The 27,002-nt window shown below is 40.3% G+C and overlaps 2 protein-coding genes across 3 annotated transcripts in view; both read left to right on the forward strand.

The window, feature by feature from the left end:
* dqx1 (DEAQ box RNA-dependent ATPase 1) overlaps nucleotides 1–3,645 on the forward strand; it is a 29,388-nt gene extending 25,743 nt beyond the window's left edge. Inside the window, exons 11-12 of the mRNA XM_054757477.1 lie at nucleotides 37–227; nucleotides 2,487–3,645. Of these exons, the coding sequence (XP_054613452.1) occupies nucleotides 37–227; nucleotides 2,487–2,700 (405 nt within the window). The 3' untranslated portion in view covers nucleotides 2,701–3,645. The remainder of the gene's footprint in view (nucleotides 1–36; nucleotides 228–2,486) is intronic.
* Nucleotides 3,646–6,375: 2,730 nt separating this feature from the next.
* Nucleotides 6,376–27,002, forward strand: part of zer1 (zyg-11 related, cell cycle regulator) — a 40,130-nt gene continuing 19,503 nt past the window's right edge. For both annotated transcript variants that reach the window (XR_008566520.1, XM_054757187.1), the window contains exons 1-14: nucleotides 6,376–6,566; nucleotides 7,364–7,567; nucleotides 7,654–7,804; nucleotides 13,517–13,971; nucleotides 15,633–15,806; nucleotides 15,888–16,002; nucleotides 17,900–18,046; nucleotides 18,128–18,301; nucleotides 19,229–19,444; nucleotides 20,041–20,082; nucleotides 23,129–23,248; nucleotides 23,394–23,509; nucleotides 24,197–24,385; nucleotides 25,830–25,927. Coding sequence is in view for 1 of the 2 variants with exons in the window: in XM_054757187.1 (XP_054613162.1) it covers nucleotides 7,401–7,567; nucleotides 7,654–7,804; nucleotides 13,517–13,971; nucleotides 15,633–15,806; nucleotides 15,888–16,002; nucleotides 17,900–18,046; nucleotides 18,128–18,301; nucleotides 19,229–19,444; nucleotides 20,041–20,082; nucleotides 23,129–23,248; nucleotides 23,394–23,509; nucleotides 24,197–24,385; nucleotides 25,830–25,927 (2,164 nt within the window). In the remaining variant the exon portion in view is untranslated. The remainder of the gene's footprint in view (nucleotides 6,567–7,363; nucleotides 7,568–7,653; nucleotides 7,805–13,516; nucleotides 13,972–15,632; nucleotides 15,807–15,887; nucleotides 16,003–17,899; nucleotides 18,047–18,127; nucleotides 18,302–19,228; nucleotides 19,445–20,040; nucleotides 20,083–23,128; nucleotides 23,249–23,393; nucleotides 23,510–24,196; nucleotides 24,386–25,829; nucleotides 25,928–27,002) is intronic.

A 27,002-nucleotide genomic window follows, 5' to 3' on the forward strand; every position in this document is an offset into this window, starting at 1 on the left:
AGTTTGTTGTTGAATTTGTGCTTCTTTTCTTCCCAGGTGGCTCACGATGTAGATGGTTCCGGCAACTACCTCCTGCTAACTCACCGCCATGTGGCTCATCTGCACCCCCTCTCCTCCTACCTGTGCCGCCAGCCTCGTCCCAGCCACCCATCTTGGGTGCTCTACCACCAGTTCACCATCTCCTGTGACAACTGCATCCGCATCGCTTCTGAGGTCCACCCGCAAATGTAAGTCAGATTGTTCACTTGCAACATTGAAATAACACAAAACTGCGGAAACAAGTTTGTGTTGCGTGTCAAATGGAATACTTCTAACTTCTTCAATCAGAAGACCGTGCATACCGTGCACATACTTCCACATTTGGACCGTGTAGTGCTGTCCCAAATGGGTTTACGGCCGTTGCGCTTATCAGCTTTATCAGAAATGACAATTGCAGTATTTACCCGCTTCTTCTTCCTCTTTTTCCATCCATTTGAATTGTCAAATGCAACCATTCGACTTAACCTCCCCCTCTGCCACATAGCCAAGAGGGCGGCTAGTGAGGGTCTTAAAGGAAAGCTGCACTTTTGGGGGAATTTTGCCTATCATCAACAATCCTTATGTGAGACGTGAACACGCCTTTCTTTTCTGTGCGTTTTAAGATATAAAATCAGATGAAAAGAGACAGGTCGTTAATGCACGTAATGGGACACACTTATTCTGCCTATTAAAAGGCCTCCAAAAACCTCCAACAAGGTTTTCTGGTTTTATATCCATGTGTGACCATGTAGGAACAGGTACATTCATGATAACATGTCATACTTACAGTTTGTTGCCGTACTTTGGTCATTTTAAGCATTACCGCAACTTCTTTCCTGGGTGCATTGATTTCACATAGCAACATAGAAACAAACGCTACACCTAGCTTTTCCCAATGCAAAAATCAAAACACAGCAGCTCCAATATGTAGTGTAAGCTTTCGGTAGTGCATTGTGAGCACGGAGGTGACGCGCAGTTAGCGAATGTGTGTTGAAGTTAGTTGCTAGCCGGCTAGTAGCTAACTGATGTGGGGTGGCGAGGTGTCACTACGCTAGTAATGTAGTTCTTGAACATGGCAATGTTAACAACAATAATAACAAAGTCACTGCAGCTTGGTTAATATGCAAGTCATATTCTGTAAATAGAGCGTTTTGGGCGGTTTTTGAGTTGTGCTACGTGCATTCTTAGCTGTCTCTTTTTTTCTGTGTTCATGACTCACGTAAGAATTGTGGATGGTGGACAAAATTCCAGAAAAAGTGCAGTTTTCCTTTAAGTTTCCATCCCAGCACACTCAAGTGCCACAGGTAGGTGTGCCATGTGTATTACATCATTCCCACTTGGATGCAACTACTAATCCGACACTGTGTGGACGCTTTTTCCCCAACCTGCCAAAAAAAAAAAAAATCCCATGAGCGTTCTTGTATGGCCAAGGCCTAAAAAAGCACCATCTGCAGTAGTGCCTTGGTTAACGTCATTAATCAATTCCAGAAGGTCCAACTCAAAGAAAAAACAGACTCTAACCAAAGCAAATTTTCAAATAGAAAATAATGTAAATCCAATTAGTCCGTTCCAAAAAACACATTTTGTAGACAATAATTACAGTTTTACATGCAGAAAATGATGTAAAAATAATTACAAATGCCAAAAATGAATGGACAACTGAACATTTAATATCGCTTTTACCTAGTTTTTGTTTAGAGAAAAAAAAAAGGCAAAACCATCAATTAACAAAACAACACAAAATAAACACATTATTCTGCTGCAACCACAATTTGCAAAAATGTAAATAACTAAATATGAGCGTTGTAGAACAAATAAAGCTCTACCTTGCTGTTTAATAAAGAAAATGAAAAAAAAACCTACAACAAGTGCTGCCGGAAGTGCGCCGGCAAGGATACGTGTGCTATGTTTGGCTCCCTGCCGCAAACATGCTACAGTAAGTTTGAATGCTTATGCTTTGTTGTTGGAACCAGAAATGAGTGTTATGGATGTAAAATGAGACAGGCAGACACACAGTGTCACTCTCAATGCGCCTCCGGGTTGAGAGACTGTTACGCGGGAACCAGAGTAGACGTGTATGCGTGTATTTGTGTGTGCACTGCAGCCGATGACGGAGCCAGCTCTGGGTCGTACCACTGAAATGACAATGGTCTTCTCTAGCGCTGATATAAACAAACGCTTTTGCTCTAAAATGGCGCCCGCGACCCACAATGCATTGCATGATCACGGGCAAGTATCACTGTTTGGCTCTACGACAACTGAGACGTACTTTTAGCAGTTATTTACGACGAGAATCTAGGATTTGAATCTTGACTAAATCCTTGCATTTCATTGTGATAATTGAATTTTCTTCTGCATAAGGCAAAACCCGTCGAACATGGCTGAACAACACAAGCGCGACCCAAACAATCCAAAGGAGCAATGTGCCATCTAAGCGCCTTTTTAGCGTCTCTTGTCCTGTGCTGCAGGTTGGTGGAGCTGGTGCCTCAGTACTTCCTGGGAAACCTGCCCTCCAGTGACGGCAAGGAGCTGCTGATCAAGCTGAGGCAGAGTGTGGAGCCTTCCTCTCACAAGCAAGATGGAGAACATGACAATTGCGGTCGGACGCACAGAGACACGGCCCCTGATTGGACGGGAGAGACTCCTAATCAGTCCAGTACTGAGCTCTGTGTTGTCCAGTGAACATAATGGACTATGTGATATGCTTGAAATGTACTTTTATCCTTTGCTGGTATTGGAAAACACTCATCTATTATGTTTTTACTGTAAGGAGTAAGCTTTTGTCCGTATTCTGGTGTACTGTTAACTTATCCCTTATCCCTAACGTTCTGTCAGTGATTTTTCCATGCTTTATTTTAGTCTTTTTATGTTTACAGTGGACTTTTTTTCCTTTTGATTCATTCTTAAGAAAATAGTGACTTGTACTTGGCGGCACGAAGATCAACGGTGATGATATTTAAATGAACGTAAAGATAATACACTACAGCAGGGGCGTCCAAAGTGCAGACCGTGGGTCATTTGCAGACCGCAGCTCATTTATTGGCCCGCCGCATTTTCTAAAAATACAGGCACACTAAATTACACTAAGTTGCACATCATGGAACGGGAAAATGTTGACATTTTTATACTAATAATATTGATATTAGTACTTTTAATTTATAATCTAATTTTAAAAATGTTACAAATATGAATAATAGGCTTTGTTGCTGATAAAAAAGCAGAGATGCAGACTGTCCTAAAGCATATCTTTTCTTAACAAACCTGTGTTGGATTGGCTTGAAGCCTGTTTGCAAAATGATAATTTTTTTTTAAAGGTTTGGACATTTTTGCACTACTTTGAACAAACATGCTGCCATTGTTGTACCTTCCACATCTATGCAAGATTCATAGAAAGTCATCTTTTAACTTCTATAGAATGACTGTGGTGTGTGCTGATGATCCTTTCAAACAACTTCAGATGAGGACAGAACATCTTTTTGGTACTATCATTGTTTTTGGACAGTCGCCTGCCTTCCTTTTCATCTCTTGTGGCTTTGTGGCAATAATGAAACACGTCTGCATTCAAAATCAACGAGATGCATCTGTAAGTACTGTGTCACGTGCAAATATGAATTTCAAACCTCCCAACTGTGTGATTTTTTTTGCCCTCCCTAAATTTCTTGTTAAACCTCTGGGATGGTGAGGATTTTTCTGTGAACTTTTTTTTTCCCACAGTTTACCATTTTCGGTGTTGTTGGGCAGACCAGGACGTGACGTGATGGCGCCGTATTGTGTACACACATACAGTACAGTAACACAGAGCTAGTGGGTGGACATGGCTTCAAACTCAACGCTGTGGTCTTCAAAGTTCTAGCTTGGTCTGAGTCTGAATTTGTAGGCTGCATGACGTCATCGCACTTCGTGAAGGCTCCTCCGAATGCGACTGATAAATGTTTCCTGCTCCTCTTTTCAATGGAAGTCTGTATTCACAACATCCTTTGTGGCCCATCATATCCCAAGAATGTGCATTTTCGCCCAGCCCTTTAAAAATGTCAACGTTACGGTGGATAGCGGGGGAAGAAGCCTCAGTATTGATTTATTAATTATTAAGGGTGTCACAAAATCTCAGGAGATTAAAATGTGACAAGACTTCTAATTCCTAAAAAAAACGGCCTCGTGGGCACTAGGCCTGGGACCATTATGAATAAAAAAATTACACAATAAATAAAAATAAACTGGATACTCATGCCGGCCTCAATATATTGCCATGTGCATGCATGTCTTTTTTCCTCATCTCACGCCCCCAAACAGGAGGAAGGTTCAATCTCTGCATTGCTCTCAGCACTTTGGCGTGCTTGTTCCAGAGAACATGAACGGAGTGAGCCCTTTTGTCAGTCATACAGTCTCTTTATCTCGGTGGGTGGAGGCGGGGCCGCTAGCATCCACACAGAATGCACACAGTGGCACCTCACAAGGAGCAAATCAAGGTAATTTGGTAGAAATTAAATTAGTAGATTGCAAAATATTGTCATTTTTTAATATTTTTACTCTTTAATGTTAAAATCTTGTCTCGTCTCGTACACCCAATCTCCTGTACCGTCTCGTGTCTCCCCTATTATTTATTATCGATAAACCATGTAGTAGGAGTCGCATGTGGAGATAATTTGCTTCCAAGGCAGACGAATGTGGCAAAATTATAAATCCACAAAAAGCGACATGCAAACATGCATCCGAAGTTTTCAAACCAAAGGAGGAAGCGAAGCACCTGAAAAGACAGGCACCACAACTTGTTGAAAGATTTCAATGTAAGTTTCAGTTTACTATCACTTGTGTCGCTAAACGTGACCCAAATATACGTTGCGTTATTTGGGCTTGAGAGCCATCTTACGATGCTTGTAGAGAGGCACAGGCTTCTAATACTCACTCGCTCCCTTACATGAACAGCGATGGTTTACTAATAATGTAACAGTACTGTCATTATACGTCACTGAGTTCATGTTATTTGAACTACAATTTTATTTTTCCTTTACGTTGTAAAGCAAGGGTCTCAAACTCGCAGCCTGCTTGACATCAAAATTCAGTGTAAGTGCAGCCTGCCCTCACTGGGATGGTGAGAGGCACTTCAGCTTGCTTAAAGGACGGCAGCTCTTTGATTGGGCAACAATAACCAGCACTGAACTCTCAGTGAGTATTGGCTGTGTGGTGGTAAGCCCGCCTGGGCCAACCGTACATGAAGTCTCACTGCAAGCATTTCTCAAGTTGGCAGCCCTGAAAAACAGATTAGAAAAACAAATCATAACATGTATCATGGACATTACACCATATTTCTGATTTGTTTTTATGTCATATTTCAGATTTTCAAACTTTTGTTAATTGTTGATGAGAAACGGGACAAATCACACGCAAATACTCTGAAGTTCACATTGTGTGTGAATGCAGACGTCAACTCATTTGCATATAGATTTCTTTGATTCACTTTCAGTTACACTGTGTGTAGACTATGCTGTTTACGTTTAAGGAGGTGCAACGATTGGTCAAAGTACATGTTTTCAATGCAGCAAAATGTGTTTGGTGCACAATGAGGTGATACAGTCGTCCCTCACGACACCGTGGCTCAAACATGCGCCCTCACTCTGTTGCGTTTTTTCAAAAATTTATTATTTAATAAATTATCACAGTTTTTGGTGGACTACTGCCTAATTTTAGTCAAAAAGCATAAAAGAATAAAAATGGCTAAACTAATTAACTAAATTAACAAAAATACAATGCAGAAGAAGTGTTCTTATTGCAAATGTAGTATTATAGATTCACCACTAAGTGCCAGTCATTTTTTGGTGAGGGACCAGACACCATTGCCAAAAAAGGCATTTACAGTATTGCTATATCCATAATAATGACACAGGCTACTATAGTAGTGAATATATTGGGACCATTACCCATGACAAGCTAAAACTTAACTCTGAACCACCAATGTCCCTTCCTGTCCCCAAGGGAGGACATTTATAGTAAATACTCAATCACGAGTCTTATTTATGTCTAAAATGGCTCATTTTGTCGTATTATGTCTACTTTAATGAGTAATATGAGTGCAAAAGCGACTATAGGGGTGTTATAACATGTCTAATAATGTTAAAACCCGTATGTAGAAGGTCGTAAACAGGTTTTGTATGCAAACGACGAAAATATTCTGTTATAAATAAGGAATCCTATTTCACGAAAACGACCAATTAACGGCGACAAACGAGGGATTGCTGTATATGTTTGTAAATATAAACTAATATGTTTTTTTTTTTTTTTTTTTTTTTATAAAACACACATACCTGCATGACTGAACCTCCTCCAAAGCCGCATCTGTCATTCTAGGAGTTTCGTGGCCTTGGAAAGCAGAGGAAGAGGAAGAGGATGAGGATGAGGATGAGGATGAGGAAGGAGAGGAACGACTTGTAGTAGAAGTAGGAGGAGTTTGTTTGTTGACATCAGACGACAAGGAATACCAGATGAGCAACGACGGGTGATAATAAGTCCATTTATCGCTGTTCTGAAGACGCAACGCCTTGGCTAAAGCTAAGGTAGATCATAAATGATGGCTCTTTGACATCACAGTGTTGCTTGTGTGTTTCCACACTGATGTGTAGCTAGCGTTAGCCACAGCAGCTAAGTTGGCTAACACTGCGGGGAAAGTCATCGCTAGCTCCAAAGCTAAACTGAACACACTGCTGGTACCGGCTATTGGAAGCCCAACTCCCAATAACAACTTCTACTCGCAGCTATTACGGGGCAGTTGTGAACAAGTAGATAAACATTCGCTGCTTGGTCCTGTCTGGCTATTTAGTGTTGGTGTTATTTGAGGAAATTGTCGCTGACTAGCTTGTCTTAGGACTCATTGCTATGCTGCTAACAACCGAGTGGTATTTATCTATGCATTTAACCTCAGCAGACATGTTTATGCATGATATTAAGGAATAATGTTTGAACAAGTTGTAAAGTAGCCAACTGCCAGCAAGTGTGCAAATGTGGTGTTTTGTACAGTGTCTAAAATTGCATTGTAGAGATTCCGTGGATTGCCGTGTGCATAAAGTTTGGTTTTGACAGCAACATTGTTCCTATGAGCATGCATTTCACAGCACGTCATGCATCATGCAGGATTTCATAAGGCAAATGTCTGCTTATCACTTGAATTTATGTTTGTAATGTCAAGTGTCCCAGTAAAGCAAGTGATGTGTAAAGATACATTTACTAACCCCAATTGGGTAAATGTGTGAAAATAGATCAAGTTGTATCATCTTTAAAGACATGTGCTGATGGAAGATAAAGTTTGGTAAAAGTGCTGTTAAACCTAAAAAAATACTAAACCCTGTGTTTACAGGTGGCCTTGGATCTGAGCTGCCGAGGAAGAGGCAAAGATGGCAGCCAAGGTGGGAGACAACCCCGACAGCCTCATGACGCTGGCAACAGTATTCTGCTTGAAGAACCTCAAAAAGACCATGTGCTACCAGGGTTTGAGGAACAAGCTCTGTCTGCGCTCTGACATCTTTCTTCCCAGTGAAATCTGTGACAAGCTGGTGAACATGTACGTTATTGTTTCATCACTTACCGCATTCTCACTCGTGGGTTCATTGCATGGTTCAATGCTCCGTGCTTGGTTTGTTTCAACAGGTACATGGAGCTGGTCCACACAGACAGCAACTTTGAACCAAAGGAGAGCTTCTTTCAGCTCTTTGCAGACCCTCGCAGCACCAGACTGACCAGGGTGCAGCTGAAGGAAGATTTTGTCTCTGACAGAGACTTGGAAGCCATAAGAAAACAGGTAGGAGGCTTTTCAAGGAAGTGAACATTCATTTTCACAGTTTCCCACAGGACTGCAATGTAGGCATGCTCCGATCGATCAGACACCGATCAGTGTCGGCCATTTTCCGTGGAAAATCATGTGATCGGCATCTGCTGATAAATGTCAGCCATGTGGAACTTAACGACCAACACATGCCATGAAAAGTATCTTGCGGGGGTAGCGCGTTAAAAAGCTTTAAAAGGCTTTAATAGGCTTTTAATAAGCTTTAATTTGAAGGACAAACATGTATGAGTTTGTATGTTTGAGGCTCACGGTGTGATCATCAATCAAGTGGCAGCTAACGCAGCTATGCGTGTGACAGACAGAAGGCTAAGCTAATAATCTGAAATATAATTGAATTCATCGGACGAGATGACCAGCCTTTCTCAGCGGTGGAAGACACCGGGTTCGCCGAGTGCTCTCTCACTCACCTGGATGTCCTGCTAGAGCTCCACCAATGTACTCTCACATCCAATGTCTCCTTAAAGAAGGCATCTCATCCTCTCTAAGTGTCACCAGTCAAATATGTTCTCTTCAAAAAGTAAGTCAAATATGTCTTTGTCTAAATTAAGGTGATTTTATGGGTCCTTTTTTCATATCATATAGCCAGCGGCAGGGGTGCAGCCAGCAATTCTGGGTCCCATGAAAAAAATCACCCCCCCACTGATTTGATTCCACATTTTATTAGTAAATACCTATTTTTTGGGCCCCCTGGCAGTCAAGTGATCTTGGAATTGTCCTGACTTTTCCCCTTTATACGGCACCCCTGACCAATAAGCACTTATCAGAAATCATTTCAAAAATGTACGATTAATCCATGTGATTGGTATCAGCAGATTTCAGTCCTGGTATCGGAATCGGCACCATAAATCCCTGATCAGAGCATCCCTACTGCAATGTATCTGTGGCAGGGGGGCATCATCTAATTTGTACAATTGGCCATGACACGTGCATGCCATTTTTTATGGATGAGGTGGAACACAAAAAGTGAGCAAAAAGCATGAAAAGCAAATACAAATGAGCTTTTCTCTGTCGCCTCTTTGCTGCTCGTTGACAACAGCGATACGCGCTTTCATGTTCGACCTGGTCCGCAGCTATTATGTTATTGGCCCACGTCACATTCTAAAAATATAATTTAACAAGAAAAAAAAAAATTTGCAAAAATGGAAAAATCTGCAGTAATTTTACAAGAATAAAGTCGACTTATTAAGAGAAAAAGTCATAATTTTCCAAGAATAATTAATACTATGAAAATAGTGTCATTTTAATAGGATAAAGTTGAAATACTAAAGAAAAAACAGATATTAAAAAAAAAAAAGTCGTACTAGTATGAGAAATGGGCTCCAGCTTGGCCCCGTGACCCTAGGTGAGGACAAGCGGCATAGAAAATGGATGGATAGAATAGTACAAGAAACAAAGCTAAATAAAGTAAAAATATTATGAGAATAAAGTCATAATTACAAGAAGAAAATTTACAAGAAGAGAGTTGAAATAGTTGGGGGGGGAAAAAAACAGCACCAGCAGAAATTAAAAAAACAAACAAACAGGTGTACAATTTACAATATAATCCATCCATCCATTTTCCTCTGCTTATGTGGGTCCGGGTTGTAGGGGCAGCAGTCTCAGTAGGGAAGCCCACCTCCTCCAGGACACCAAGGCGTTCCCAGGCCAACTGTGAGACATAATCCCTCCAGCGTGTCCTAGGCCAGGGCATACCCGAAACACCTTACCAAGGAGGCGTCTGTGATGCATTCCGACGTGATGCCCGAGCCACCTCAACTGGCTCCTCTTGATGTGAAGGAGCAGTGGCGCTACTCTGAGCCCCTCTCAGATGACTGAGCTCCTCACCCCATCTCTTAGAGGGTGAGTTCGGCCACCCTGCGGAGGAAACTCATTTCAGCCGCTTGTATCCGCGATCTCGCTCTTTCGGTCACGACCTAAAGCTGATGATCATAGGTGAAGGTGGGAAGATACAGTAGATAGACGCTGCACCGATCCGCCTGTTGACCTCACGCTCCAACCTTCCCTCACTCGTGAACAAGACCCTGAGATACTTGAGCTCCTCCATCAGGGGCAGGACCTCATTCCCAACCCGGAGAGTGCAATTGTACCTTTTCCGACTGAGAACCATGGCCTCGGATTTGGAGGTGCTGAGTCTCATCCCAGAAGCTTCACACTCAGCTGCAAACCAGTGGTCACAGCCCGGTGAGGCCATCAGGACCACGTCATCTGCAAATAGCAGAGACGAGATCCTAAGGCCCCCAACCTGGACTCCCTCGATGTCTTGGCTGTGCCTAGAAATTTTGTCCATGAAAATTATGAACAGAATCGGTGACAAAGGGCAGCCTTGGCGGAGGCCAACGTTCACCGCAAACAGGCCAGAATTAGGCTGAATCCCAATTCTACCCATTAGCCCTTCTCCTTCGTCTTACCCCTCATACCCCTTAAAACCTAGGGGCAAGGGGAAGAAGCCACTAAGAAATGGGACACCACTTGACACCACTCTTATTACATCATCAGCCTTCACCGCTTGCTGGCTGTGACATAAGAAGATGAGATAATTAAATGGTTTATAATAAATGTTTCCTTCCGTAAAGTAAGGTGCATACATGTCTACATTAAACAAAAGACACACATTTGTACAAACTTAACATTTATTGCAAAACAACAAACAATTGTAATGAACAGCCTACAACCAGCACTGTAACAACATTTATAAAATTACAAAATGTAGCAAATATACATATGAAATGGAAATAACAATATAACAAACGTCATCAACAAATGTATAAAAATAATTTCAAGGTTTAAAAACCGCCCTGTTTTGGCCTTGCTCTCCTCTTGTCGTTGATGTTCTCTCTGATTGATTTGTAAGAAAGTCCATAATTGAATTTTGTTGTATTGGACTTTTCCGTACTGAGATTGTAGCTTTTGAAAGGTCCTGAAAGGTCCATCTTTTATTTAGCTCACTTCCTGACCATCCATATTTTATGCTGAATACAATAAACATATCGCACCATGACAATTGTTGGTACACTAGGGTTTGCGATTCACAGCAAACAGACTCCACTACAATGTGCTGCTTTGAATGATTAGATTTACACGCAAACGTCACTGTACACCAGGGGTCACCAACGTGGTGCCCGCGGGCACCAGGTAGCCCCCCACGACCACATGAGGTGCCCGCAAGCCTGCTTTTCATTCAGGTTTTCAGTTAATAATGAAAGAACAGTAGAAAGAAATACATTCTGAAATACAAAATGTGAGTTGTGGACACCAGCATTTTGTTAATGTTCTGGTAGAACAAGCATATTCACTTTGTTTGGGTTTAAAATAATCTCTGAAAATAAATGTTACAAAAATGAGTAGCTCTTGGCCATTTTCATTTAGTAAAAGTAGCTCTCACAAGGAAAAACGTTGGTGACCCCTGCTGTACACTCTGGAGAGGGGCTAGCCACCTGCCATGGGCGGGCGGAGTGCCCATGGAGTGCCTCAGCACTGCCACGGAGCTCGGGAGTATAAAGCGGAGTATAAATCATGAGTGACGTTACTGTGAAACTCAATAATTATGCGTAATTACTTACATTTATATGTTTCTTTCAGTCTCTGTGCTTCCATCTTCTCAGCAGGTGTTGTAGCGCTGCCTACCCCTTTGTTTTAAGTGTGGTCGCTTTTTGGTGAAGGGGTTAGTAGACACTTACCCCTTACCCCTCGGTTGAAGGAGAATTGGGACACCACCACCACTTGATTCTCGTGAATGTGCAAAACCTAGGGGTAAGGGGTAAGACGAGGGGTAAAGGGTAAATTGGGATTCAGCCTTATTGCTGACAGTGCGAACCAGGCTCCTGCTCCGGTTGTACAAGGGCAGAATGGCATGTGGTAGCGCGCTACCAATCCCATACTCCTGGACCACCCCCCACAGGACACTGCGATGGACACGGTCGAATGTCTTTTCCAAGTCTACAAAGCACATGTACACTGGTTGGGCAAACTCCCATGTACCCTCCAGTACCTTTGCAAGGGTATAGAGCTGGTCCAGTGTTATAGACTTTTCCAGGAAAGCTGAGGAGTGTGACCCCCTATAGTTGGAACACACCCTGCGGTCACCCTTCTTGAAAAGGGGTACCACCACCCCGATCTGCATATCCAGAGGTACTGTTCCCGACTTTCACGCAATACCTCAGCCACGGTGATGGAACTGTCTGCGTTTGTGTCCTCGGACCCTGCTTCCTCTATGGAAGGTATGTCAGTGGGATTGAGAAGGGTCTCAAAGTATTCCTTCCACCGTCCGACTATATCCTCAGTTGAGGTCAGCAGGCTTATGTCTCCACAATAAACAGTGTGGACAGATCTTTCTGAGGCGTCGGACGGTTTGCCACAGAACCTCTTTGTGACCGACCAAAAATCGTGCTCCACGGTCTCACCGAACTCCTCCCACACTCGAGTTTTTGCCTCGATCATAAACAAAGCCGCGTGGGCTGCTGGTCAGCTGCTTCAGGAGTTCCACAAGCCATCCATGCTCGATAGGACTCCTTCTCTTTCGATTGGACAGCCCTGACCTCTGGTGTCCACCATTGGGTTTGGGGCTTGCTGCCGCGACTGGCACCGACCACGTTGTGGCCGCAGGTTGAGGTTTTCTGAATCACTCTTGGTCTGGCCCGTCATCTAGGACCTGTTTGCCTTGGGAGACCCTACCAGGGGAATATAGCCCTACACTACATAGCTCCTAGGACCAAACCCTCCACAATGATAATGCGGTGATTCATGGGGGAAAAGATAACATACAAGATACAGAGGACAAAATACAAGATAACAATACAAGATAATAGAGAAATAATAATAGAGAATTTTTTTTGTATTTTGTTATATAATAATAGAGAGAAAAGTCGGATTATAACGAGAAAAAAGTTTCAATTTTACTAGAATAAACTCATAATATGAGGAAAAGTAATCTCATTTCAGTCGCATAGAGTTGAAATATTAAAAAAAAAATTTTTAATGTGATAATATGAGAAACATCCATTTTCTATACCGCTTGCCACCTATGCTAGCAACCTATGTCACTAAAGGAATTAAACACTGACAGCGACTCAGTGTTGTTATCTTTTAGCAGTAAAAGTAGAAATAAATACAATAGCAATCAGTGTATTATTTACAGAAGACTGTGTTCATTTAAATAGATAAAGTTTCCATAAAGTAGCCCCTCTCGAGAGGACTGGTTCCAGAGCCCTTGCTGTGTGTCGAGGTGAGTGTGACTATATCTAGCCGGAACTTCTCCACCTCACGCACCAGCTCAGGTTCCTTTCCCACCAGAGAGGTGACATTCCACGTGCCAAGAGCTAGGCTTCTGCAGCTGAGGAAGGGATTGCCAAGGTTACCGCCTTCGGCCGCCACCCAGCTCGCTCTGCACCGGTAATATTGGGTACGGGACCACCTAATTCAGGCGGTTTGTTCCCTGTAGTTTGGTTCGCATTACCGACAATTAGTCGGACCCGTTTCCTGTAAGGGTTGGACTCTGCCTGGGGTGCCATTTGTCACCAATTCTGTTCATTATTTTTATGAACAGAATCGTGAATGAAGAGAAGGGATATGATTGAATGAGCTCTGTTTCTTCCTACTCATTTTGGAACATGATGGTATAAATGTAAGCATGTAATGTTCCTTAATGAAACTTTTGTGTTGTTTTTCCAGGACCTGATTGAGCTTCACCTCACCTACTGCAACAGTCTGTCATCCCGCAGCTTGAAAACACTGACCTGCTTCCGTGAGACGCTGGTCTCTCTTTGTCTCTTTGGCTGTAGCCACATCTTCTACAGGAAGGGCGGTGCCCCACTTGCCTGCAATGAAGATACAGAGGATGAGGAGGAGGAGAGCCCTGTTTCCAGGCAAGCATTAGAGACGGACTTTAACTTCCAGGGCTTCAACCGCCTGCGGTTGCTCAACCTGGGCGGCCTACCAGACGAGGTGGATGCTGAAACCCTGTTGAGACCCTTGAAGTCACTCAGCTCGCTAGACCTGTCTAACGTACAATTACTGGGAACAGCTTTTCTAACTCAGTGGAAAGATAGACTGGCATCTCTTGTTCTCTACAATGTGGATCTTTCAGAGGAGTTGGTCAATACAGTGGAGGAACTTGTCAATCTCAGGTAAATGCTGGTATTTTACATTTTTAAATATTATTTGAAACCCCTAATGGGGCGTTCATCTGTCGCCTTGTCATATCATTTTCTTCTATCTATTACATCACACAAAAACCTTTCTGCACACGTGAGGTGACGTCAGATTTGCTTTGCCTTAACGTTCCTTTACTGAAAACATTGCTCAAAAGCACCTCAGCAGCAGTGCCCGGGAGGCGGACTGCAGACCTGCCAAAATGTACGCATTTTTGTCCTTGGCACACATTTTAATTGTTAACATGAAGAATTTTTATTAAAGGGATAGTTCCGATTTTTTGACATGAAGTTGTATTACATCTCCATCAGCATTGTAGTCCAATTACAGCGACTTACCCCCCACTTGGTCTCCGAAGTCCAGTTCTGCTCAGATTTCTGTGATGAAGAACGTAGTTAAGTAAATTAAGTAAAGAGTTTTTTGATTCAAAACAATATGCGTTCAAAAGATTAAAACATTTGCATCACAGAAATGCCTTCTCAAAAAACTCAAACCTCACGAAACGCTTGGTGTTATGTCTGTCTCCCGCCGTATCCCTGCGCAATGTCGCCTGTGCCATCATGTGAATGTAACACTCACCGAGGCAAATGCGCACACATTGTCATGGCAGCATACCGGACTGTATTGCAAGCTCTCCTCCACAGTTATATTTAAGACATTCATAACAGGAAGCATTAGAACAATTCCCAAATAACCCACCAAGCCAGAATTAAGACGCGCCACTTAATTAATGCCATCGCTTCCCCAAACACAATATAAGAGCAGATGATAAATTGTTGATCGCGTGGCGACGGAGAGACAGAAATGACATGCTTTTTTTGTCCTTCATTTGAAATAAAAGCCATATTTCATATGCTGTGTTCATGTGCAGTATTGTGCCACCTTTTTCCACCCAGTTGGAAAAACAACATTATAACATTAGAAGGTGCAGACCTATTAAGTATAGAAGCCGTTGGCTGCTGCCCGAGTAATATAATGGCAGGGCAACCACTGATTTACAATGTAGTACATATTTTATAGCAGTGATTCTCAGCCTTTTTTCAGTGAAATACACCCTGTGGAAGTTTTTCTTTTTAGCCAAGTGCTCCCAATGAGAGAGAAGCATTTTTGGTTGGGAAAAAAATACCAAATCGCTGTCTAATTTATTCCTGTCCTAAACAATAAAAAAAAATCCCAGTAAAAAACATTTCAAATCACTTAACAATAAAGTGCTTACAGTAATCTTTCATTTATCATGGTTCATTGGTTCCAGACCTGTACGTGATAAGTGCATTTCCGCTAAGTTTATAAATCGAATATTTTGATAGTTAGAGCATAGAAAATATGTTTACAACCTTCTAAATACATTTTTTGTTAGAGCCCTCTAGAAATGAAATAACACCTCTATATTAAACTTTACACTCGTATTACCCAATATGGTAGATATGATAAGTGTGAATAAGCAATTTTTGACAAATGAGACTCATGCTTGTGTGTGTTGCTATAAATATCAATAAAAGTTTTATTTTATTTTTCTGTTATACAACATTGAGGTTAGACAGGCTGTTTGAACTGTTTAAATTGAATTTTGATAACCAACATGTGGGATAATTCCTTGTAGAAGCCCCCCAATCACTAATGAACCTGCATTCCTCAGGCATCTTGACATCTCACGTGAGAGTAGGAGGGCCTCCAAGTTCAAGATGAGCAGGAAGATATTGACTGCTATCGTACAGAGATTGGTCAATTTGATTTCACTGGACATCTCAGGTCACATCATGCTTGACAACTGCACAGTTCCACATTTGGAAGAAGCTATGGGTCGGCCCAGGTGGGTAAACGACATGAAGCATAGCCTACGATGGAGTGGGAAAAAAAAAAGTCATATTTGAGAGCATTTTGTCTTCTCCAGCAATGAGCCATGCAAGAGCAGCATCTACCCTTTTCAAGAGTTGAAGAGGCCCCTGCAGTTTTTGGGTTTATACGACACAACCCTTTGTAATGTGACGCACATCCCTGCTTATAAGGTACTGTTCACTGGAGATGATTTTATGTTGTTTTCACCTCTAAATGTAGTCCAACAAAACCTATCCTACCCAATCTGAAACTGGGTGTAGACATTTAGGATTATTTATTGACTGAATAAGCAATGTAATGGGACACACCTGAGCAACAAAACACACCTGTCAGTCACATGTTCCAATACTTTTGCTCAAATGAAAAATGGGGGGTGTTCAAACAAAAGGTGCTATGTCTAAATTGTGCATCCGATCCAGACGTAAATACCTGGAAATAAAAGCTGAAAAGTTGCTGAAGAGTCAATGTAGTGTTCTTCTGGCGTCTCCCATTAGGGGTTGCTACAGCAAGTGGCTCACATGATATGCTTGGCTTAGTTTTTCACTGGATGCTTTTCCTGATGCAAGTCTCATTTATCCGTGCCACTGGACAGCCAAGAATCTAACCTTATGAAAGGCAACAACATGTACCACTCCACTACCAGTGCACTTCATTAGAGCCCATAAGAATCCTGTATTACAGCTCGCTGAAATGGGAGGTCAGTGTTTGTTTGGTTGGTTTAATGCAATTCCCCTAAGTGTTATTATTTGAGTAAGAGAAGTGATCACTTTCTTCTTGCATTCTTTTGTAATTCAGACCATCCTTTTTTCTTTTTTTTTGTATCTGTGGGCATACAGGCCTTAGTGATATACACTCAACAAATAAAGACATGAAAATTATAATTAAGGTTAAAAGCCAATTAGTTGGTTTATATGAGATTTTACAGTAGGGGTGTCCAAAGCTTTTCCAGTGAGGGCCACATACTGAAAAATTTCAAGAAAAAACTGCATCTCTGCTTTTGTGTTATAGGTGAAAAAGTGTATTATTAGTATCAACTTAGCTCTTTGCTCTTTTTTCCCTATTTTTACCTTTTTTTAAATGTGTATTTTCCAAATATTTCAACTTCTTAAGGAATCTTTGTAATTTTTTATTTATAATATTATAGCTTTATTCCAACAATATTTTGGCTCTACTCCCATAATATTCTATTTCCCCAAAGCAATTTTTCAAAAATGACCACTTTTATTTATTTTTGTTTTGTTTGTTTCTCGTAGCATTATGACTTAAAAAAAAAACAACAACTTTTTTTTCAAATCCAAATCTATGTTGCTAAAATGACATTATTTTTCCTCATAATATTATGCGTTTATTCTCATAAAATTGTGATTTTTTTTTCTTGTTTTTTTCTCTTAATATTTTAACTTCATTTTTTTCCATTTCTGCAGTTTTCATTTTAACTTTCTTTTAGTAAACTGTCTTCTCAAAATTGACTACATTCCCGTAATATTTTGACTTCATTCTTGTAACATTATAACTTTTTTTGCAAGCTAATTTTCCAAAAATTACAACTTTTTATTTTAGTTTGTTTCTGTTAATATTACGACTTAAAAAAACCCCTCCTTTTTTTATATTTCAACTTTATGCTACTAAAATGACATTATTTTGTTCCCCTCATATTATGTTATTCTTGTAAAGTTACACCTTTTTCTTGTCAGATTCCAACATTTGTTTTGTAATGTTTTGACTTTATTCTTGTAAAATTACTGCAAATTTTTCAATTTTTGCTGTTTTTTTTTTTTTTTTTTTAAGTTTTATTGTTTAATTATATTTTTAGAAAGTGCCACGGGCTGCAAATGGCCCCTTGGCCGCACTTTGGACATCACTGACGTACAGATTACTCATTTTAATTTGTTGTAAGCCAAACTTCTCTGGGAAAAATGACACACAGCTGTCATACTTCAGCTGTACAGTATTACTGGTGTACAGTATATTCAGGCCAGGTATGACAAGGTAGTACAGATTATGTGTTATGTGTTCTGTCATGTTAATGGTACAGCTTTGGTTTCATATACTGTGGTGCCTTTTCAGGTGACTGGATCAAAGAATGAAGAGCAGGTCCTGAATGCTATTGAAGCTTACACAGAGTTTCGCCCTGAGTTGGCCCATAGAGCCATCAATCAGCTGTTTGACATTGCCAGGATACAACACTGCAGCCAGCTGCTCCGAGCATTGCAAGTACGGCTCTTCAGAAGAAAGAATGTAATCAAACCTTAAGTTTTTGATGCAACCTCCTAACAATGATCTTCTTTGTTTCAGCTCGTCATAGCTGCATTGAAGTGCCATAAATACGACAAGAGCATCCAGGTGACAGGCAGCGCTGCGCTGTTCTACCTGACCAACACAGAATACCGCAGTGATCAAAGTGTGCGACTTCGCCGAGAGGTCATTCAGGTGGTGTTAAATGGAATGGAGCAGTACCAGGAGGTCACTGTAAGTGTGCTCTTAACCTTTAACGCTTTAAGATCACCCCGCCAATGATTTTGTTTATTACACGCTGCATTGGCTGTGCCGTGTTTATTAGCTGTGTATAAAGCTGCAGGGACTAAATTACAACATTTTGCTGTGTGACAAGGGCTAGCGCAGGGGTGTCCAAAGTGCAGCCCGGGGACCATTTACGGCCCGCGACTGCTTTTTTACTGGCCCTCAGCACATTCTAAAAATACGATTAAGCAATAACATTTTTAAAAAACAACAGCAAAAATGGGGAAAAAAAAGTAATTTTACAAGAATAACGGCAAAATATTAAGGGAGTAAAGTCATTCTTTTGATAGAAAAAAATAGTATAAAGTTGAAATATTATATGAAAAAAGTTGTATTATAAGAAACAAACCAAACGAATTAAGTTGAAATTTGAGGAAAATTAGTTTGCGATAATGTCATGATAATAAAGTCAAAATATACTGAGAATAAACCAAACTAGTATGAGGAAAAAACTGTAAAAGAAGAACATTGAAATATTTGTAAAAAAATTGAAAAAAAAAAAAGTAATCTAAGGAGAAACAGTTCATAATTGTAGTACACTTTGTCACTGATAATAATATATCATATATATATCTATATATACTGTATATATATATATATATATACACACACACACACAAACACACACACATTATATTAAATATTTAGTTTGGGATGGTTTAAAAAAAAACAAAAAAACAAAAAACAGTCCCTGCATCTTTTGATTTTCCAGTATGCGGCCCTTGGTCTAAATAGTCTGACACCGCTGGTCTAGCTTATGATAATGACAGTGGGTGTATCATTATGTATTATAACAGTGAACCCAATTGCATCTAATAAATAAATAAATGTAGAGGCTGTGATGTTTCCTTCTCTCCCCCACTGTCTTCCCACTAGGTTCAAAGGAACTGCTGCTTAACTTTGTGTAACTTCAGCATTCCGGAAGAGCTGGAGTTTCAGTACAGTCGGGTAAACCAGCTGCTTCTGAAAATCCTGGAGCCAGCAAGGCAGGATGAATCCATCCAGAGAATCGCTGTGCATCTCTGCAACGCTTTAGTTTGCCAGGTTGATAACCACCACAAGGAAGCTGTTGGAAAGATGGGATTTGTCAAGGTAACATCAACATTTCGTATTAGATGTTGGACAGCCAGGCTTTCTTTTCCCCAAAAGATGTAAAACTTTTTCAATGAACACAAAAGGCCTAGCGCTCTCAAATACAGTATTGTTCACAAATCTGTCTAAATCTGTGTTGGTGAGAATTCATCAATTATGATTCATAATATATCCACCTCATAGGTGTGACATATCAAGATGCTGATGACACAGCATGATTATTTCACAGGTGTACCTTAGGTTGGCCACAATAAAAGGCCACCCCAAAATGTGAAGTTTAACTGTATTGGGGGGTGGTCCGGAGGGGTCCACCGTTTGTCTCTTAAGATTGTGTACGCCAATCCAGAGTGGATGGAGGCGGGGCTCCACCCCTGCACAGAGTGCAGAAGAGTGTAACATAGAAATTAGTAGATTGCAATATGTTTTTTCATTGTACTTAAAAGAAAAATAACGTTAAAATCTCGTCTCATCTCATTTAGTTCTCGCTGACCCAATATCGTGTATCATCTCGTCTCGTGAACTGACTGTCTCGTGACACCCTTACAATTTTTTTTCCTAACCATTTATTTCCATTAATTCTTGTCCTTCATTCTCAGACGATGCTGAACTTAATACAGAAGAAGCTGCAGGACCGGATGGTGAGTTTTCATTTCACTTTGTTTTTTTTTAGACCTCTTTACGATTCAGAGGTTTATTGCTTATGATAACAGTGCACTGATTTCAGAATGTTAGGATCATCGAGCCAACGCAAAATAAATAGGCATCCACAATAGGGTTGTCACGACAACCGATGCTTTGATATCATATGAATGCTCAAAAAATACATCAATGCCTGCTTTTGTAGGAACTGTTAAAATATTCAACTTTTCCCTCGGTGAGCTGTATCGATTCTTGGCGGAACTGACGTGGCCTGTATATGCGTGTGAGCACTAGTGCTTTAATTGGGCAAGCAATAACCAGCAGTGAACTCAGTGACTTTGTCACTCATTTCACTGAGTGACAAACGCACCGGGAGGTGACTAACAGGGAGGAACAGGGAACACAGGGAGGTGACTAGACAAAACACTACTACAGTCAATTTGCCAACACAAAAATGGAAAAGGAAAAACAAAGAACAGCAGTGGCGTTGCCCCTTCAAGTAAATAAAAAAACTATATTTAAAAAAAATGCTGTTCTTTTTTTAATGTAAAATAGTTGACTATATTTAGCATATTTAGAACCACAGCATTGTTTTCGTATACTGGGAGGGTTTTTTTTTAAATGAAGCGTTACCTCTTCTTTTGTCCAAAAAGATGGTGAAGCACAGAGATATTGAATACTTAACAGTTTTAAATAGTTTTCAATAAAGTAGTGAATGTAAAAATCCATGTGTTCTTTTTAATCATATTTTTATCATATTTTTAATCATATTTTATTGTATAGAGAATCATGGAAATTCACAGGTATTTGTATCGACTATTGACATTTTGGTATCATGACAACCCTACTCCACAATGTAGTGTCATTCTTATTTTCAAACTCATTTAATATCACATTTTTCTATTCCAAAAGGTCCGGTCCAGGAAAATAAATACAAAAATTCCATACCCTTAAGCAGAAGTCTGGAACATGCATTTACTTCCAAATATTTTGTCTATACGAGCATTTATGTCATCTGCAATTGGTGAATAATTACTTTAATTAATTTTACCCCCTGCCAATGACATGCACATGTTATTTATTCTGTGTACCTTATTTGGTGGGATACTGTAGGTTCAACACTGGTGTCCCACCCTCATGAAGACAGGCAGTATAGAAAATGAATGAATGGATGGATAAATAATTTGTATCCTCAAGTAAAACATGAAACCCTTGTGGGTAAGCACAAGGGTCAGATGTTTCTTGTTGGTCACCAGGACCACTCCTCTTTACAGATACAGTACATCCACGCTATTTGCAGTAGGGGTTGCTTTCTAAGACCACCCAAGAGTGTCAAAAACCACAAACGATCCCCACCAAAATGAGGTTTTTAATTCATTTATGGGAGAGCATACGTAACGCTGTCAACCGAAGACCACCTGTACATGTGCCTTCTGAGCAGGGGACTTTAATTATTACAGCAACGTTTTCTCAACTCCCTTGAGATCATGAAGAAGCTCCTCCCATGTACTTCTGGGCTGATCCCTCACCGTCATCCTTACCTCAAAGTGAGTGAGATCTTGCATGGACTTCCAGAGCGAGGACGAGTGACTCTTGTGACTGTCGTGATCTTGTATTTCTTCCATTTTCAAGCTATTGCACCAATAGGGGTCTCTTTAACACCAAACTTCTTGCTGAAGACACTGGACTTATTTAAGTTAAGCATTAAACTATTTGAACTATTATCAACAACTGAACAGGTTTAACATAACTGATGTTGCTGTTATTGTTTCAAAGCATGGTGTCATCTGTTTGCACCACAGACAGGAGCTTTAAAGGCCAAAAAAAGATGACGATGAAAGATGATAAAGTTGCACTTGTAATATTACAAGTGTTAATAATCTAATAATAGGTTAGGGTTGGTATTGAGAGGCGTCTGCCTGGACTGAGGTCAGCCTATTGCATATGTCTTGTACATTGGATCTCCACACATGCATGACTCAGCACTCCTGGTCACGCAAATTGATGGATTTTTGGTCCAAATATGATTTTTTAAAAATTTTTCATCTCTTAAAACAGGCATTTTTTCCAGCAGAAAACACAACTCACTAACCATAAGTGGATCATAATTTCTAAAAACGTGATAATGCAGGCAAGATGTACAGTATGTTTGTACCACTGTTAAGAAAGACTGGAATTTATGCTTCACTGGTAGTTTTTTCCTTAAAGCGTTGAAATTTTGCACCTTGTTCAGCGGTCCTTGAAAGCACTATAGTTGCTGTGAGAGAGGTGCAAAAGTGAAATGTATATACAGTATAAAGCGGAACCTGGGTTAGCATGTTTTTCAGTTAACACTGAAAATTACGCCAAAATTTTGGCTCTGTTAACGAACTTTTTTCCGGTTAGCGTACAATATGGCCCGCATCTTGTCCATGTTATTAATACACTGTGTGAGTCCATCTGTGTTCTTAATGTATTTTTATCTCAAAACATCCTTGGCAGCAGCCTGTTAGCTTGCTAATACATGGAAACAGGAAACAGAAGTCAGCTCAAAGTCTCAAAACTGTTCACACAAAACACATTTTTCTAGTTTTACATGAATAAAACCATTTTAAATGCATATAATTTCGGAATGCAATCAGTAAATTAACATTTAAGGTATTTTTTTAAGGATGCTCCGATGTGATCGTGCTCTAGATGTGATCGCCGTTATAAAGCAAGTATCGGCGTATGCCAATATATCGTGCTTTTTCACAGAAATCGGCCGATACTGATCGGTGGCCGATTGATCGGAGCACCTTTAGTATTTTTACCTTCATTGAAGACATGATGTTTTGACAAAGGAACATGACAGCGAGATCAACACGGACACCACCTTTATGTTTTTCCATGGGTTGTTTTTTGAATTCATTAGTTAATTAATTAGATAGACTTTATTAATTTAATTTTCGGCAGTCGCTGGTGGTCCTGGAGGGTAATCCCGCCAAAAAGGGGTCAAGGGATCTACCTTATAGTATTTAATAAATAGGGCTCTTGTTGAAATGCTGTGTGTTTGTTTGCGCTCAGTGTGACCAAGTGATGGAGTTTTCTTGGAGTGCTCTGTGGAATATTACAGATGAGACGCCAGACAACTGTCAGATGTTCCTCAACTGTCGAGGAATGAGTCTCTTTCTGGAGTGTCTACAAGTGAGTGTGTTGTCATAGCAGTCCCTGTTCCATCCTTATTTTAAATCCATATCAACACTCATCACAATTTTTCTGATCTATGTTGTCATCAAGCCTCATGTTCTGTTGCGTGATTCAGGAATTTCTTTGTGGGATTTTCTTCCAGGAGTTTCCAGACAAGCAGGAGCTGCATCGCAATATGCTGGGACTTTTGGGTAATGTTGCTGAGGTCAAAGCGCTACGGCCACAGCTGGTCACGCCACAGTTCATCTCTGTTTTCAGGTACAGAAAAGTACTTCTTTTAGTAACAGAGTGAAAGGTACATTTGTGTTCTTTTGAAATTTTCTGTTGACCAATCAACAGACTGAGCCTCACTGGCGCCTCGTTAATATCAGAAACAGCAGGAGTTTGTCCGACAAGGAAATACGTAAAAACATCATGCATCACGCATGGTAGCCTTAGGTTAGCAAGTTGGCCACACACTCAGGAGATCTGGAAGATCTTGCTTCGAATCTCTGCTGGACACCTCTGTGTGGAGTTTGCATGTTCTCCCCGCGTGTGGGTTTTCTGCGGGTACACAGTCCCAAAAAGATTAGGTTAGGTCAATTGGTGACTCTAAATTGTCCATAGGTATGACAGTGAGTGTGAATGGTTGTTTGTCTATATGTGCCCTGCGATTGGTCCAGGGTGTACCCCTCCACTCGCCCATAGTGAGTTGGGATAGGCTCCACCATACCCCAGTGACCCTAGTGAGGACAAGTGGCATAGAAAATGGATGAATGGATCATGCAACAGGACCATAATTGTGCATCTGACACATTGCATAAAACGTGTCTAAAACATTACTAAAATGATATTTTTGAATGTGTTTCTTTGTTTTGATTGTCAGGGATGGAAAATGCTACCCTGCACTTTTACAAACATCACATTAAACACATCACATCCTTGTCTGTTCTCCTGTTTTGACAGTAATCTACTGGACAGTAAGGCTGATGGGATCGAGGTGTCGTACAATGCCTGTGGCGTGCTTTCCCACATTATGTTTGATGGACCAGAGGTTTGGTCGATGGAAGAGCCACTAAGAGACACGGTGATGGACAAGATGTGGGATGCAATTCAGAGCTGGGATGTCAGCTCACGTCGCAATATCAACTACAGGTAAATATCTTGTGTTCCTTTTAAATAAACTTGTAGTTGTGGAGAAGATGCATTTTCTGTTTTTGTAAATCACACATTTGTGGGCACACAAGCCGGTCTGTTGGTCTAAAAAAGGTTTGAGACCACTGCTCTATAGGACTCGCTTTCATATAGGCCTTTTGTTTATGAGAGTCAATGTGCCGGCATGATTTCACCCCATGCTCTTTATCGACACTGCAAACTGCATCGAATGCGTGATATTTGCTTTTGATTGATTTCTGAACACATGGCTATTCAGCATAAAAGTAATTTCTTGGAATTCAATTCCCTGTGATCACACTTTGATCTCAGTCTTAAAATAACACAATATTTTTTGTTTTCATAATTTTATTGACAAAATTATTTTATACCCACACAAAAACATTTTAAAAAATTCACTTATGTCGGGAGACAATCAAAATCCACGGAAGTCTTTGCAGAATATGGAAGAATTGGCAGCTCTGGCATAGAAAACATTTTAGAACTTTGAGTTCAGCTAAAAAAATGGGAGCAAAAACAAAAAGTAAATAGAGTGGAATCTCAGTTAGTGTACGTCCGAGTTAACATGTTTTTCAGTTAACGTTGAAAATTTACGGCAAAAGGTTGCGTTCATTTTCCAGTTAGCGTACAATATGGCACGTGCATTGTGTTCATCATACACTGCTTGAGTCCAACTGTGTTCTTAATGTATTTTTATCACAAAATTTCCTTGCTAGCAGCCTATTAGCTTGCTAAAACATGGAAGGAGGAAGCGGAAGTCAGCTGTGTCATCCGTCTATGATGTTATCAGCGGTTCACTCTGGAGTTCTTTGCTAACTAACACAGTTACCCGACGAGTCTCAAAATGTTAACACAAAACACGTTTTTATATTTTTACAATTATAGTGTTATATGCAGAAAACAATTCTAAATGCGTATAAATAATAAATGAATGTGATGACGTGTCTACAAAGACGCAATGTGGCAGCAAGATCAACACAGGCACCTTTGTGTCAGTAGTGTCAATAGTCAAAGTGTTTCTCAAATTATTTATCAACATTCTGGCACTTGCAACTATTTTTGCCTCCATTTTTGATTACTTTGCAACTGTGATCTGAAGAAAAGTAGACTCGTGGCATTTTGAATTGGTGTTCTGCATGTAAAAGTATGAAAATTTGCTTTGTGTTAACATTTTTGGCTTTCTGGAACGGATTAATTGGATTTACATGATTTCTTATGAGAAACATTGATTGGGTTAGAGTACATTCCAGTTAGAGTCTGAGCTTCTGAAAAGGATTAATGACGCTAACCAACGTCCCACTGTAAATATATCTACTTGCGGTAAGGAGCAGAAAAACAGTGTTTCAATTGTACTTCTTGAAGTTGTAGCTTGGGTGTTGACCGGCTGGACAGCTGTCACTCTGTTTAAATGTTAATGCTCTTTTAGGTCATTTGAACCCATCCTGCGACTACTACCTCAAAGCATCTCTCCTGTGAGTCAACACTGGGCCACGTGGGCTCTGTACAACCTGGTGTCGGTTTATCGTGAGTATCTGAAGCCTCAAGCTATCATTTCAGTGTACCATGACATGATTGTCCCGGAATGAGCAATCACACCAACAATGTTTAAGCTTGTTTTCCTTTTGTTTTTGTCACATACAGTTATGCTCAGAAGTTTACGTATACTCATCTTGGGCATTTTGGGACCATTCTTTTTCCAGGGTGAAATTATTATACAACATACATTTTGATGAAAGCTATGATAAAAGTTATTTGTCAACAAAATTAACACTGCGTCTGACCATCAAACAACCAATTCTTGCCAGGCTGAGCCTGGGTGGTTTCTAATTTGCTGCTAGACATCCTAACCAAAGACATTCTATGTTAAAATGTATGCTCAGCAGCAGTCGTGGGCACCCCGACGTAGTCAGAATGGTACAGTCTCAATCATAAGACATTTTCATACGATTCCACTGCACGGTCTATAGTCATATCAAAATCATCTGAATCTTATAGTCGAATATGATATAGCCGAATATGTAAACTGGCCAACTATTGTAGGTTAGTACATTTATTGTAACATACAATCATGACGTTATTAAATTTGACAAAATCAACAATAAATTCAAGTTTGTGCACCCAATTCCTCTTTAGAAAACTCATTGAAGATGAACATTGTATGAACTTTCCAGCTTGGAAAAAGAGCAGTTCAAAGAAACGATTAAGTCCCCCAAATGAAAATCACACACTGATGGCTAAGATGAATATAAATAAACATATGAGCACAACTTGAGCTGTAACTATAATTCATTCCCAGCCCTTTGATCTCACTCTAGTAGGCCCATATACTTTATTTAAGTTGATATATTTTTCTATTTGAAAGTACACTACTCACAATAAGTTAGGGATATTGTGAGGTCCTCAGTGGGTTTCATACATAAAGGTGTTTGATTCACTTCAGTGAGTTTAGGGATAGGGAGGCAATTGTTTTAGGGTGATAGACAGACCTCATTTTGTGTTTTCCACGCAATGGTCTCACTGTGTACAGTGCGCTTACATACTGGGGCAATACCAAAAACTACAAAAAGACAACCCTTTTCAATGTGGCATCATTTTCAAC

The sequence above is a fragment of the Dunckerocampus dactyliophorus genome, chromosome 17, assembly GCF_027744805.1.
Source record: "Dunckerocampus dactyliophorus isolate RoL2022-P2 chromosome 17, RoL_Ddac_1.1, whole genome shotgun sequence".
Lineage (NCBI taxonomy): Eukaryota > Metazoa > Chordata > Actinopteri > Syngnathiformes > Syngnathidae > Dunckerocampus > Dunckerocampus dactyliophorus.